At 39.4% G+C, this 14,904-nt stretch overlaps 1 protein-coding gene across 2 annotated transcripts in view; it reads right to left on the bottom strand.

Moving 5' to 3' along the window:
* Positions 1 to 14,611, bottom strand: part of FNBP1L (formin binding protein 1 like) — a 250,502-nt gene extending 235,891 nt beyond the window's left edge. For both annotated transcript variants that reach the window (XM_030205455.1, XM_030205454.1), the window contains exon 1: positions 14,407 to 14,611. In XM_030205455.1, the coding sequence (XP_030061315.1) occupies positions 14,407 to 14,430 (24 nt within the window). In that variant the 5' untranslated portion in view covers positions 14,431 to 14,611. The remainder of the gene's footprint in view (positions 1 to 14,406) is intronic.
* Between the last annotated feature and the right edge of the window lie 293 nt (positions 14,612 to 14,904).

The following is a 14,904-nucleotide window of genomic DNA, read 5'->3' as shown; positions in this document are numbered from 1 at the left end:
ATGAAGATAGAACGAGAAAACAGGACAGTATATGTAAAATAGAGGAACTGAGAGGAAGTAGTTCAAACACATTTTCGGAAGGGGAAGAGAAAGTTTGCAGTGTGCTAGCACCCCGAGTACAACACCAGTGATAAAGTGCATCACTGACGTATACAGTGCAACGTTAGTGAAGTTTTCAAAAAGGAGAAACAATAACTCGAGCAAAAAACGGTGGGTGATACAGGGTGATAGAGAAAGCGTGTGAAAAAAGTATGCGATAAGAAATAAAAGTGTACAAGTAAAATTATGATTACAATAAGAGTGATGAGTGCTATTAAACGTACCATCATCGCAGATTGACTAAAAATATTCACAGTAAATTATTCCCTGCTTTAAATAAAAGCAACAAAAAATTGAGTCATACCTTTAAAAAGACACTAGAAGTGCTTCAGTAAGTTCTAAGAGAACACCACAACCAACAGGGTGGGTGGTGATATCAAACAAATGGAATTATGTCATGTCATATAACAGTAAATAGTGTCCAGAAAAAAAAAAACCCACACACGTGCAAAAAAAACAAAGAGGGGGTCTTTTTACAAAGTTGTGCTAATGTTTTTACCCCATGGTAAAAATCAGCTGGCAGTAAACTCTAAGACACCCATTATATTCCTATGGGTGTCTCAGCATTTACTGCCAGCTGATTTTTACCGTGAGCTAAAAATGCTAGTGTGGCTTTGTAAAAGGCCCCCAAAGTAAGGCGGTCAGTCTATACAGACAGCACAAGTGATTTAAAAAAAACTGGCTTGAATAGAAAAAAAGTTGTATGTCTGAAAAGCAAGATGAATGTAATGTGAAAAAAAATGTGAAAAACAGGATATATTTAGTAGAAATGTGGTATGTTAAAGAGTGCTGTATCTAGGAAATGCAGCTGATATCTAAGTGAAGCAGTGACAAAAGACATACATGTACATGTTACATATATCTATCTTATGGTAAATCTACTATGTATAAGCATGACAAATGCATTACTTATGAAGATTGGTGCTCTGAAAGTGTACCTCTGCAAAACATAAAAATACATATAAAAAGTTGTATTATATACTGTATAGATGTACAAACATACACGAGTTGAGTATATATGAACACAACAGAAGTATATATGAAATGGCACACAATATCTTAAAAGGTTTTTTTTTAAGAAGAAACCTATGAGATTATAAAAGATCAAATGATAAAGTTGTTATGAAATAACATCAATATATTAAAATATCACATTTTGTTTCTGAAAATAAAAAAAAAATAAAAAGGAATAAGAATGGTATTGGTGACATATAAGGTCTTGAGAAAATATATACAATAGGAAGTTAAATTGACTATGTCACATGCGTGTCAGTAGTGAATATAAAGCTGTTTTTGCTGTTCACCTGGCACCACAAATATATATAAAAAATGTACAATTACCCCCAGATTCTATGTAATGCGCTTAAATTTAGGCACTGAAATCAGCATGTATTCTATAACACCGCACATCACTTAATTACGGTAGCTTAACAGCCATATATAGAATCTCCTCCTAAACGAAAGAACAGATCTGGCTGCCTACTTTGCTGTAAACATGATGACAGTATGTCACAAAATGACTACTCACCCGCCTGGGGTTACCCCGCGGCCACTCAGAGGGTCTATCCCCAGCACAGATACGGTTTGCCTGACCCTGCCGCTCGTGCTCTACACTAGCACCCTCCTCCCAACAACTGAGTCACACCTGCCTCTGGCTGAGTCTCCTGCTCTCGAATTATCCCCAATGATATCTAGGTTACTGGAGCCACACTCCCAGTGGTCCCACAGCTCCCAGAAGGCACTCACAGGCCCAACCCACAAATCAACAGGATTCTTTTATCAGTCCAGACAGGCAGAGGCAATAAACAATTGTTTATTGTCTTACAAATATATTGAACAATGAACAAAAAAAAATGTGCAATCAGCAAACAGTAACAGGTAACTGAAATATGGATCAATTATAATACTAACTAAACATTTGTTTACATTCTAAAAGTACCTGGAAAGATCAGGACATATATCTGTTCATAGAATCTTTAAAACAAAAACAAAAAAAAGAGATCCTGCTCTCTTTTCTTCCTGGCTAAGACTGGAATCAAAACCAGTACACTCTTAAGAAAATGAGGTCCTGGGCCAATCAGTCAACAAGATTTCAAATATATACTGTTTCTTGCTTTCTCTTTGTGTTAAACTAAAGAAAATAACATTCAGCTCTCTGTAACAGCTTTACAGCAAAAAAAAAAAAAAAAAAACACCTGCTGGCCAAATAGGAGAAATACACTTCAGGACATAATTAAGGGAGGAAAATATCCAATAAATTTTACAGGCTTAAAGCACACTGTTTCTTCACAGAGTACATATAAAGCTGCTTGTTTTGCTACTTGGAAATCAGAAGACAACCCACTTTATGTTGAAACATGAAACAAAAATAAGTTATGAAAGGTATGTGATGTGCAGTAGTGTTGTGCCCTAAAAAAAACAGTAGTGATGACAAAAAGGGTATCTATATATAGAGGTGTAAAACTGGGGACTGGAAATAAGGCAAAGTAGATGAAGAGAATGTGGTATAAAAGCATATATAATATAGCCAAAAATACAAATGAAAAAGGACACAAGGGACTCTGAAAGCGTGTGACCGATGTAAGTTAATCACAGGAAAGGTGTGTAATCTATGCCTGAATTAAGTCCAGAGGGGATCAAAGTCTGAAATAAAAAGAATTCTCTGTTCTTCTTGAAGTAGTAACTGATCTCTGTTTTTCCTGCACCAATTACTTATGAAGATCTTGAAGACAAAGAACGTCAAAGTCCTTTGATGTGTGTCCAGCAATCCACCAATGGACAACTCAGGGGAGCCATCTCATTATTTCGATGCTCAATGATCTTGGTTTTTACCATTTGTTAAGTCTTACCGATGTTTATTAACTTGCAAGGGCATAAGATCATAAAAATGACATTGGCGGTACAGTTAGATGTATGGTTAAGTTTGTATTCCTGGTTGGTGACAGAGTCTATGAATGATGTTATTTCCAGGGCATGTTTGCAAATGCTACATGATCTACATCTGTTACGCCCCAAAGGTTGTATATTTTTTTTCATTTGGTAAGCCTAGAAGACAAGAGGGGACTAATTTTTCTCTAAGATTTTATTTTTCTCTTGAATATGCAATAAGTCACTTGCTTTTAAAGCAATTGTGTCCCTCAAGAATATGCCAATGTCATTGAATACTTCTTTGAATTGGTCCTGACAGATGTCAGGCAGTGCTCTGTCTTTGGTTGATTCGAGTAGTGCTTCACAGTCTTCCTTCTATGCCTTATCATATCCAAATTGAATATGTTGCCCCAGATAGCCTCTGCTTTCAAATCTTCTTTTCATAATGGTAGCCTGTTGTGAAAGTCATCAAAGTTGGTGAAAATTCTTCTGAGACGGAGGAATTGGCACAAGGCACAATGGTAGTTTTATTTTTTTTTATTCTTTTATTTTTTTTAGCAAGAGTTTGGTTGTGGTGGTAACTACTGTAATGAAGGAATGCATTGCAGTCTGTAGGTTTCCTATAAAGGGATGTCTTAAAGTGGTGCTTGTCCTTTTTGATGCCAGTCCAAAAAACTTATTTCCTGTTGATCGTAATGCAAGGTTATTGTCTTGTGTGTTGTCTTGTGCTTGGAACTTCCTGGAGACTTTGCTTCTACCCCCCCCCCCCCCCCCCCCACACACACACACACTCACACTCTCTACCCCAATCACATTAGCTAACAAGCAGAGAGCAGAGCCAGTCAGTGTGCCAAAGGCATCACACCAATGAGGAACAACAAAAAGAAACACTCCTTTATGTGCGCTATGGGGACAGTAGACCTCTTTGGTATTTTCTGTCAAGAGGGGGAGTGAGAACATGAGAGAATCTGATAGGGTATGTTTGGATTACCTTGGCTATCAGTTTGAGTTTTCTGGATGTTTTCTCCTATGGTTGTTTGAAAACATACATAGGGGATTTATAAGTTGGAGATCTTTCAATCATATCAGCCATTCCCCATCTGTTTATTGTTTTATACTTTTTATCTTTTTAGTTGATAATTTCCCTTTCATCACAAGATAGAACTGGATATCTTCCTGCCCACATCATCATGTTTTATTGGGGAAAAATAAAAACAGACAAGGTTTCATTGCCCTGGAAAATAATAAGAGGATGGGCAGTGTCATGAAACGCCTAGCCATGCGCCTGGGGTTACCCCATGGCCACTTAAAGGGTCTATCAACAGCACAGCTCAGATCTGCCTACACCTGCCACTTGTGCTCTACACTAGCACCCTCCTCCCACCGACTGGGTCACAACTGCCTCTGGGAGAGTCTCCCACTCTCAAATTTCCCCCCTTGATATCGGTTACTGGGGCTACATTCCCAGTGATCCCACAGTTCCGAGAAAGCACTCACAGACCCAACACACAAACCACCAGGATTCTTTAACAGTCCAGACAAATAATTATGTTTAATCGCTTAAAAAATATTGAACAGTGGAACAAAATAGTGCAATTGGCAAACAATAACAGGTAACTGAAATATGGATCAACTATAACACTAACTAAACACTTGCATACTTCCTAGAAAGTACCTGGGGAGATTAGGAAATACATCTGTTCGCAGAGCTTCAGCAAAGAGATCTTTCTCTCCTTCTCCCAGGCTGAAACTGAAGCAATAGCCAATATCTGCTGGGTAATTTCAAACTCCAGGCCAATCAGAGAACAGTCAAGTTTCAAATAAAAACTGGTTACATCACTACAGGCACTTCCTATTATCTATGTGCCAACTAAAAGAAAGAGAAGTCAGTCCTCTGTAACAGCTTTAAGCATAAACATGCACCATCTGCTGTCCAAACAGGAGAAATACACTTCAGACATATTTAAGACATGAAAATATCCAATACATTTTACGTACACTGTTTCTTCACTGTCTAGTTAACCATCAACTAGAGTTCATTAATGCCACATTTATTTAAATTAAAAAGGTGACCTGTGATTAACATTTGAACACTTCAAGATATGTTATTTTTAACTGACATCCGAGCTGAGGAACAGATTGTGTCAGTCTTGTGAAGGTGGCCAGCAGTCTATTCTTTTCATCATATGACTTGAACATGGCATAAATAGGAAGGGACAAGAGATAACAGATAGGCACCAACTGGCTTCAATAAAGTTGGACTTGACACAGCCCATGAAGGTCAATAATCTTTTACTGAAGTGTTTTCCCATAAATTCTTTTATTATTTTCTAGACCACCTTAGCCTAGCCAAGTATCATTTAAAGAACTGATTGGAACCATATCACAGTAAATAAGATAAGTCTAATTGGATTATTTTAGGAATTTTTAAAATAATGCCTTGTATTAGCACTTTTAGGAGTCCTTTTACCAAGCTGCAGGGGAAAAGGGCTCTGCACTAGTGGCAGGGGCCTTTTTACCGCAGCAGGTAAAAAAAAAAAAAAAGCCCCCAGCACACACAGCCATGCGGTAAGAGAACCCTTATCACGTGGTCATGCAACTGGAAGCCCTTACCACCACCCACTGAGGTGGCAGATGAGGGCTACCGCAGTAACCGCGTAGTGCTGCGATGCCCGACTACCACTGGGTTATTGCTGCACAAGTTGTTTCTGGGGGGGTTCTTTTCCCCCCGGAAATGTGCGCTCGGAGTGGGACTACCGCCTTCAGCCGTGTTGAGCTAGCAGTAGTCCCAGAAGAGTGAGCGGTAAGCCTGTGTTGGGCTTACCACCGCTCTGTAAGAGGGCCCCTTATTTTCTTGTGCATGACCCACATTCTGCTCTCTATAAAATTACAAATTTTTAAATGCATTTATGTACGTTAGTTTCATCGGTCTACTCAACATATTCTACAATTTCAATATAAACAATTATAGAAATATTTTAATTACTTAAACTAGAGCCAAAAAGGTTGATTGAAAGCATCTTCATACTTGGCGGAAGCCCTATTAGCAGTAATAACATCCAGGAGTCATTTAGAGTGAATGCCCACCAACTTTGTACATTGGGATAGTGCAGTTTTTGCCCCTTCTTCTTGGCTGAATAGCTATAGAAACTGTCTGCGAGCTACAGTCTTTATTTTAAAATGTATAATTCATTCTCCCAGCTCCCAGGAGGGCTGCCCAGAGTGATCTACAATCTAGCATAATAAAATACATCAAATATAATAAAACAAATCACATTTACAGCAGTACATCAATCGATAAGCAACATTAAAGGAAATTGGCAGTAGACCTCAAGAACTGCTGTAGATAAATGATATAACGGTTCTAAATCCTATTCATTCAGTTGTATCATCAGAAAATATGGTAAGTTAGGAGGTTATTTTATTGAAAAATTGGATGAGGGCTCATAAATTAAAATTGAATACAATAAAACAAAATTTTTACTTATTAACAATGATTTGAACAAGGTTGAGAAGTGTGGTGGTAAAAAAATATTACTTCAGTTCTCAACGTCCGTTAGAATTTTGGAAGTTTATTTGGATTCCATAATTACATTAGACACAGATCAATACATGAATCCAATGAGCTTTCTTTACCATGCATAAACTTTGTAGAGTATGTAAATACTTTGAACAAGATCAGTTTTGCTTAATCATACAAGCATTGATTCTAAGCTAGCTGGATTGCTGCTGTTTTTCTAAGCAGTTGATAAAATTACAGACTACTCAAAATACAGTTTTATAATTGATTTATTTATGAAAAAATCCTATAGTACTTCTCCATTTTATGTGCAGGTTTATTGGTTCCCAGTATGCGCCAGAATTTTACTCAAAATTTATGTCTGACTGGTTGTGTTTGGTCTAGCTCCTCTATATTTTGCTTATCATTTTGTCTTTTGAACATCAGTTAGAGAAACAAGAGCTTGCAATTTATTGCTACCCCTTTTTTAAAGGGTAGAAAAAGGCTCAAGTTATTGAAGAATCTTTTAGCTTTCCAAGAGGCAAGATTATGCTTCTGCTCTAGACTACAGGTATTTTAGGCATATGACTTAAGACATATGTTTAGGAAATTTGTGTTAAACTCTGTAGATGACTATTGGTCGTTTATTACTTTGTTATTGATTTTATTGTTAACTTTAAAGGGACTTTTTATTTTCTATTAATAATGTAAGGCTGTTAATCACTGATAATTTCCAGATTTATCTTTTGTAATCCGCACAGAACTACAAGGTACATAGCAGACTAAGACATTATGTTATATTATTACAGAATGAGACATATTTTCATTAACACGCATAAATGTAAACAAAATCACTCAGACCTAACAGTTCCCAAAGGTCATTCCAATAGGACAGAGCTATAACAAAAAAATAAGTTTTTGCCTTAATTTGAGAGCTATTCACATCCCAGAGTCAGAAGGGTTAAACAAGGCTCTGTGGCTTGAACATAACTGACATTTAGGATCATACCAAGACAACTTTCATGTAATGAGTGCAAAGTTTCAGAGATGAGCATCAGAACCTCTATTAAAAGGCATCCAATGTAACTTACACTATAGAATCATAGAACGACCACTTCTGCTTATCCAGAACTAACCTGGCTACTGCATTCTGGATGACCTGAAGCCTGTTCCTGAATCACAGTGGAAGGCCTATATGCAGAATATTACAAGAACACATAAAACTAGCACCTGAGTGAAGATCTTAAAAGAGGCAAAGTCCTGGAAGGGTCAGAGTCTTCTCAGGAGCCTCAGCTTGACAAAAAGCACTTGACCATGTCAGAGACCTGGGCTTGCCAATGTCAGCAATAGTCACTGCTAATAATGAAGAAATTGGACCACTACCCAAATTAATAGAAAATGGCTCTGCAGAGGGACTAGAATGGCCAATTTAAAGACATTCAGTTTTATCTGTGTTTAGTACAAGGTGTTTGACATCCCACGAGATAATGCTGCCCCATCATACTTTACTATAGTGATGGTGTTAGCGGGTCCAGTGCTCATTTTACACAATACATATTGCCTAACATTGAGATCAAGATGTTCCACTTAGGTCTCAGACCACAAAACCTTCTGCTACACATATGCAATAGAAGTATTTCTTTGCAAATGTTAATAGCTGGGTGATGCGACACATAACTCATGACTACTGCCTTTGGAGGGCCAGCCTGGTCAAGCAGTATGTTGGTGGTGCCAAACAGTTTCCACTTCACAATGTGGACCTAAGTGCCCCAAAGGAATAATCAAGCATGTAGAAATTTACTTATAGCTGTTCGCCAATCTGTACCTTTGAAAAACGAATGCAGAGCTGCCAGGAGAGCTCTGGGATAAACATGTTTAGACCTTTGCTTCAAATTCCTGTCATACAACATAAACAGCTTGGTTCTTCATCAAGGATTATTTGAATCAGCTCAAATGCTGTGAGTGGGTACAAGAAGGCTTTTACTTATTACAGGTCTTGGTAAACCAATTTTGGGGTATGCTATAACAAAGGATGTGATGAGTCCTGCAATCAAGACTCATTTCTTATTCTTATTTACTTTTTAAATATTTCTATAATGTTGAGTAGATCAATGAAAAACTTCTAGTTCATTACATTTTGATGACTGCAGAATGGAAAAAAATGTACAGTGGTGTGACGATTTTGCAAGGTACTTATTTAAACTAGGTATGGTGCCGGCATTAAAGTTACTGTATACAAAATGTAAATAACCTAGTATCACGTCTTATTGTCCCATCTTATTAGATTATATTATATGTTGACATTGTTAGTATACTATGCCATACTTCTTGTGTTATTTGAATATTTTACTGCTGTAATTGCCTATTGCTCATGTTTGATCTATTTTTACTGTACACTGCCTTGAGTGAATTCCTTCAAAAAGGCAGTAAATAAATCCTAATAAATAAATTATATTCACATTTTGCATTTAGTTTATAATCTCTCAAAAACTTGGGTTTTCTGGTTCAGTGGAAAATACATTTTACAGTGCAATACATTCATATGCTGTACATGTGGATAAGGCCACCTAGTCGGGCTTCAAATTTTTTGGTATAAAGTTAATAGGTGCTTTGGGTTTCTCTGAATTGGTAGAAGAAACCTAAAGTATGACCTGACCTATAAGTAGAACTAGGGCCCTGTTTACTAAGCCGCGCTAGAGGCATATTAGCACACGCTAACCATATAGATGCCCATAATATTCCTACAGCGCAGCTTAGTAATCAAGGCCCCAAGTGTCCTGGTCAGACCACTGTGCTACCCAGTTTGATTTGAAAGGAGAGAGTATTTTTGAATAATTTGGTTATCACTATAACGAATATTAAGAACTTATTCCAAAAAGGTTATCACTATATGGGAATTAATGGCACTGATTTGAGAAGAACATGTAAGGTGCTTGGGGGGGGGGGGGGGGAGATTACGCAGAAACTTGGCAAACAGGGTTGCCCAGGGTGAACATTATCATTTCATATATATGATTCTGTTGCATCAGGTTAAGAATTTTGTCCATAAGGAAAATAGTAGGAAACATGCACAAACAGATGTGCTCACAACCCATACTCATTAAAATAAATTGTTAGGCTTTGCCTTTTTTTTTTTTTTGTAAGGTGTACACAACTTAAACATGTTAAAATTCATGCTCATTAATCCACAGCCCTAAAAAGCACCTAGGGCCGTGGTTTTCCAATACAGTCCATCTGGCCAGCTGAGTTTTCAGTATATCCAAAATGAATATTCATGAGAGAGATTACATACTAAGAAGGCAGTACATGCAAATCTCTCCCATGCACATCCATTGTGGATATCCTAAAAACTCAACTGGCTAGGTGGTCCCTCAGGAGTGGATTGAAAACCACTGATCTACAGAACAGATTAAGTACTAGAAACTAAAAGGTGTAAGATGTTAAATTAATGGAGCCATGGAATTTTTTTTTTATGTTTCTTAAACAATCTTACAGGATAAATCATGCAAATTTGACTAGTAAGACAGGAAGGTTATACAGGACCTTACTACTACGTTTATAGTAAGATGAGACCAGCAGCAGAATATAATACCTACTGCCTCATTCTATAAGGGCATTCCTTGACTGATGGGGTAGAAGTTGGATTGCAAGTTAATTTGGACAAACGCAGGGAGAACAGCCAACAGGATCTTGCAGAATTCAGTCAAGTTACAATATTAGAAGCAGAGAAGAGTTACCACACAAATAACAGCTTGTCATCTAAAGCCGTGGTTTAAAATTCAGTCCTCAAGGACTACCTGGCCAGTTGGGCTTTCAGGATATCTCAAATGACATGCACTTCTTCTACTGCATGCAAAGCTCTCTCATGCATATTCATTGTGGATATGCTGAAAACCCAACTGGCCAGGTGGTCCCTGAGGACTAGGTTGAAAACCACTAATCCAGAGCCACTGACGTTTGTGAAAATATTGCAGCATGAGCTCTCTACCTAGCACCCTAAAATATATTGTAGTTACACCCATTTTAAAGGGGCCTAGGCTGTATCTGGGTAAAAGCAGAACACTATAGGCCTATAATCTAGTTTCCCCTATATTGAGGAAAGTTAAGGAAAAATTAGACTACAGTCAATTGTTGGCTTGTGTAACTGAAAAGCATAAACTTCATCCATGTCAGTCAGGTTTTCATCTAGTCACACTACAGAAACTATTTTTATTAGGGATTATGGATGATATCAAGTTATGGGTGGGTAGGAGTTATGATTCATTGCTGATATAATTATATTTAATCTGTAGAGGTCTTTATTGGACAAAAAGGCAAAAAGTACAAAGCCAGAAGAAAACAATCCAGCACAGAGAACAAATACAGCCTATCTACCACGTAACATACAAAAACTATGAACCACAAAATTGTCAACTCCCTTCCATCAGAAAAGAGATCATTGGCATACCTGTAGAGTTCCAAGCATCCAGGCTTGGAAAAAATTAATGTTAAAAAAAATAATAATCCCCTCTCCCCCTCCCCCCTCAAAAAATGTCTACCTCTGGATTGGTTGGTTATCAAAACGATAAGGGAGGGCAGTCCATATTGCACTCGTTTAGTTCTGGGCCCATTTTTAGGCCACAAGCACTGTGGCAGATAATGTGCATTAACATCATTAGCACATCTTAACTGTTAGTAAAAGTCCCCTTTAATGCATGTCAGGGCTGTTCAGCCTCATACCCTTAAGTCAATTTTGTCCTCTATAAGCATATTCTATAATATGATACATGTAAATTCTAAATCGCATTGTTGAAAAGGGGGCAGGGCCATGGGTGTTTCTAAAATCCATGTGCATGGTTATAAAATACACCCTGTCTGCACGTAGTTTAGGCATCAGCAATCACATCAAGTTTTACTTGCCGTAACTGCCATAACTAAATTTAGTCGTATGGACAGGAGCTTGATGTATTCTATAAACTACACAAAAACGTAGGCTTATTCTATAAAATACGCCAAAATTTAAGCATACTTTATAGAACACACCTAGGTGTATTTCATTTCGGTGCCAATTTTTTTTTTAGACATGATATACAGAATCTAGTCCATGGTTTTGGGTGCATCCATATGCAGGTGATATGCAGTTAAATAAGGGGCTAGCATCACAAATCTTAACTTGGACCTTGAGTTGGTTGCCGAGTGGTTACCCCAAGAAAAGTTAAAATTAAATCCAGTGGTTATCTAGGTTGCAAAGGCTATTAGAGGCGTACCCAAGGCTTGCTGGGATGACGATCATTCCAAAGGTGTCAAAAGCAGTCGGTAACTGGTAGGCAAATGTGTGGCGGTTAAAGCAAACTTTAAAAGTGTTATGCTACTTCATTCATTTAAATGAAATCTTGACAGCCATCATGATTCATGACCTTGTGACAAGTAGATTAGATCATCATAACTCACTGCTTATAGGGTTGCCTAGCACTTAACTTAGGAAGTGCTGCAATTATTGCAAAATACAGTAGCAAAATCACTGGTAGGGGAAAGAAAATCCATTTTGATGGATTTACACTAGCTCCCTGTGATAGAGAGATGGCTGCATATGCACCATACTGTGATCCTGCCTTATTTGGCAGATAATTGGAAATTTCATAAGCTAGTAAAGATCTGGTTTTTCTGCAAGTCTGGCCTACTTGATGGCAAAAGGTAAGATCCTGTTTGTTTGGCCAATTCGGTTCTGATTGATGGAAGAGATGGGCAACTGGTTATGTTTGCCTTTTTATTATTATATATTCATTTGATGTGCTTTATTATTATTATTTTGTATTTTATTTGATGTACATTGCCCCCCCCCCCCCCCCCCCCGTGTAAACCACCTCGATGCTATGCCATGTTAGGAAGAGTTGTCTATTAGGTCTAGTAGATTCAAATGTGCTATACATACTTAAAAGCAATCTTTTCAACTAAAGAAAAAAAATTCCAGATATATTCGCACTAGTTTTTTTCATGGGCTGCACTGAGCTTGCAGTGTTAACATCCCCCCCCCCCCCCCCCCTGGAAACAAATCCCCATACAAGACATTACAGGTCTCTGTTCTAAATATATCACAAACACTAGAAACAAATGTACAACTTGGAAACCCCTTAGCTAGACCTTTAAAGTAACCTAGAAAGCTCAGAGGTGGCATTTGCATTTCCAAATAATTCTCACGCTAGCTCAATAAGTTTCTACAACCTGCAAACTATTCATTACTACCTAGGACCAATACAGCTAGCATTACAGTGAACTTACTGTGATTCAACACTCTCCCTGCTCTCCTCCCTCCTTGCCTGCCTTTTGTGGCTATCTGCACACTTGAAACTGTGTCACTGTTTTAACTCCTTCCATCTTTGTTCGAAGTCTTTGAAACATCCCTGTAAGTCACCTTTTAGGGAAGTGTGAGCAGTTGATTTTTAGATTCAAAGATGTGCCAGCTACATTTTATAAATGCTAGGAAGGAAGATTAAAATTATAGTCTACTCAAGAGACAAGTACAGCAGCCAGAATTTTCATGCAATTTAAAATATTTTTGCCCTATTGGAAAAACAATTGCCAGCACTATTCTCAAGTGTCTGGAAAAAAAAATCTATTACTGGGTATACTAGTCCAGTATACAAATTTAAAGAAAACAGCACTATAAAATATTCTTGTAACAGCCGATTTACATAATTGGGGTTTGCAAATATAGAGGAGCCCCGCCCCTTACAAATAATATACAGGCTTTTTTTGGAAGCTACAGAAGAATCGGGTATCAGCAGACAACAAAATACAATCTGGTGTAGAAATCTTGCTGTGGTATCTATTAAGTTACCAAAGATTTCAATCAAAATAATAATGAATGAGAGGATTCAACGGTGACTTCCTATTCTAAAAGCAAAACACATCAAGTTCTTATTTGCTTCACTATAGAGGGGTGTGTGGAAATGCACCACATGCATATATACACCATTCTACTATGTTCATACGTCTTATGCATGGAGCTTATCATATGAACTAGTTGTTTCAAAAGGGTAAACCATTCCAGAAGTGCTTTATTCTGTTAGCAGGCCCACATCCACCTATCTTTATTTTTTGATAACGCGTAGAATAAAAGAAATACACTATTTGACAATACATGACTTTATTCAGCATTCACTAGCTATTTCAAACAGTGACAACTACCACTTTTGAGAACTATTACTAACCTAACAGCTGGAACAAGATACAAGCTGGAGCACAGGAGCCAACCTTTTAGAACAGGGGCTGCTGCTAAACTCAGTAATTACCTCTTCCTGCCTGAGGACACGCAGGCTTCCTTCAACCCCAGGGGTGCTGAAAAGCACCCACAGAACTGGCACCTATGTACTGCAGAAGGGGAGAATAGGGCAGGCAAGGGAGCAGAAACTGATCAGGTTCTGCCCAACATGAGAGGTACAAGGGCTCGGGTAAAACTTGGCTCCAGCAGCGCCCAGATTCATTCTGTAACTTTGCTTTGCCGCTCGGACTGTGCGCGGCGCCGCCGATGGCATTGTTTGAACAACCTGACGCCCGACGACACTGAGTCACCCAAAGGCGAGCAGGAGCGGGAGCAACAGCGCACTGCCAGGGCGCTCCCCACCAGCAGCTCACTCGCTGCCAAACCTGTTCCGCCTTCACCTCCACCGCACAGCCCGGCCTGCAACGCTAGTGCTGAGGCGACAGGGGCTTGGAAAATGGGCGTGAGCGGCCTCACCGGCGGTAGCCTGCCCTGAACAAAAGCCTTCCCCTCCACACCTGAAGCCCCCCCACCCCCACCCAGCAGAACCGGGGCAACGGGCTCTGATCTCCCCGTCCAAGAGCGGAACCGCCCAGGGACCGAGACTGACAAGTGGTCAGCACAGCGATTCGTTTACCCAGGCAACGAGGCACAACAATGCCCAGAAAAAGAGAGAGAGGGAAGGAGCCCTACTACTCACCCACAGCTCCGATCCCCAGCTCATGGCTGCCCGGGGCTCCCACCGGGAAGGGAGCGCTGGTGACAAGGTAAAGGGAGGAAGCGAGAGCAGCAACTAGCGATGGTCCCTCGGACTGCTCGCGCGACCAACCGCCGACCTTCCCCTTCTTCGGGTTCCTTCCTCGTCTACTAGTAGTAATCGCACAGTCCCCACTCCCGCCGCCCAATTCCTGATCTCACCCTCTCCCAGAGGCTCCGCCCCTTACTACCCACCTCCAGCTCATCCTCCCTCCCGCTCCTAACCACCTCTAGCTCCTCCTCTACTACCCACTTCCAGCTTTTCCTCCATCTCACCCTCTCGGCCAAGGAGGTTTAATAGACTGCTGTCGCCGCTCCTCCCCTGCTACTACCCATCTCTCCAATGTATCCTACTCACTCCCCCTCTCCCTCGATGTCAACCCTTGCCGCCCTAGCCATTCCCAGCGCCTGTGCCATGCAGCCGACGTGGAGCATGGGATAG

The sequence above is a fragment of the Microcaecilia unicolor genome, chromosome 6 (assembly GCF_901765095.1).
Source record: "Microcaecilia unicolor chromosome 6, aMicUni1.1, whole genome shotgun sequence".
Classification (NCBI taxonomy): domain Eukaryota; kingdom Metazoa; phylum Chordata; class Amphibia; order Gymnophiona; family Siphonopidae; genus Microcaecilia; species Microcaecilia unicolor.
This window is presented reverse-complemented; position numbering and strand designations above follow the sequence as displayed.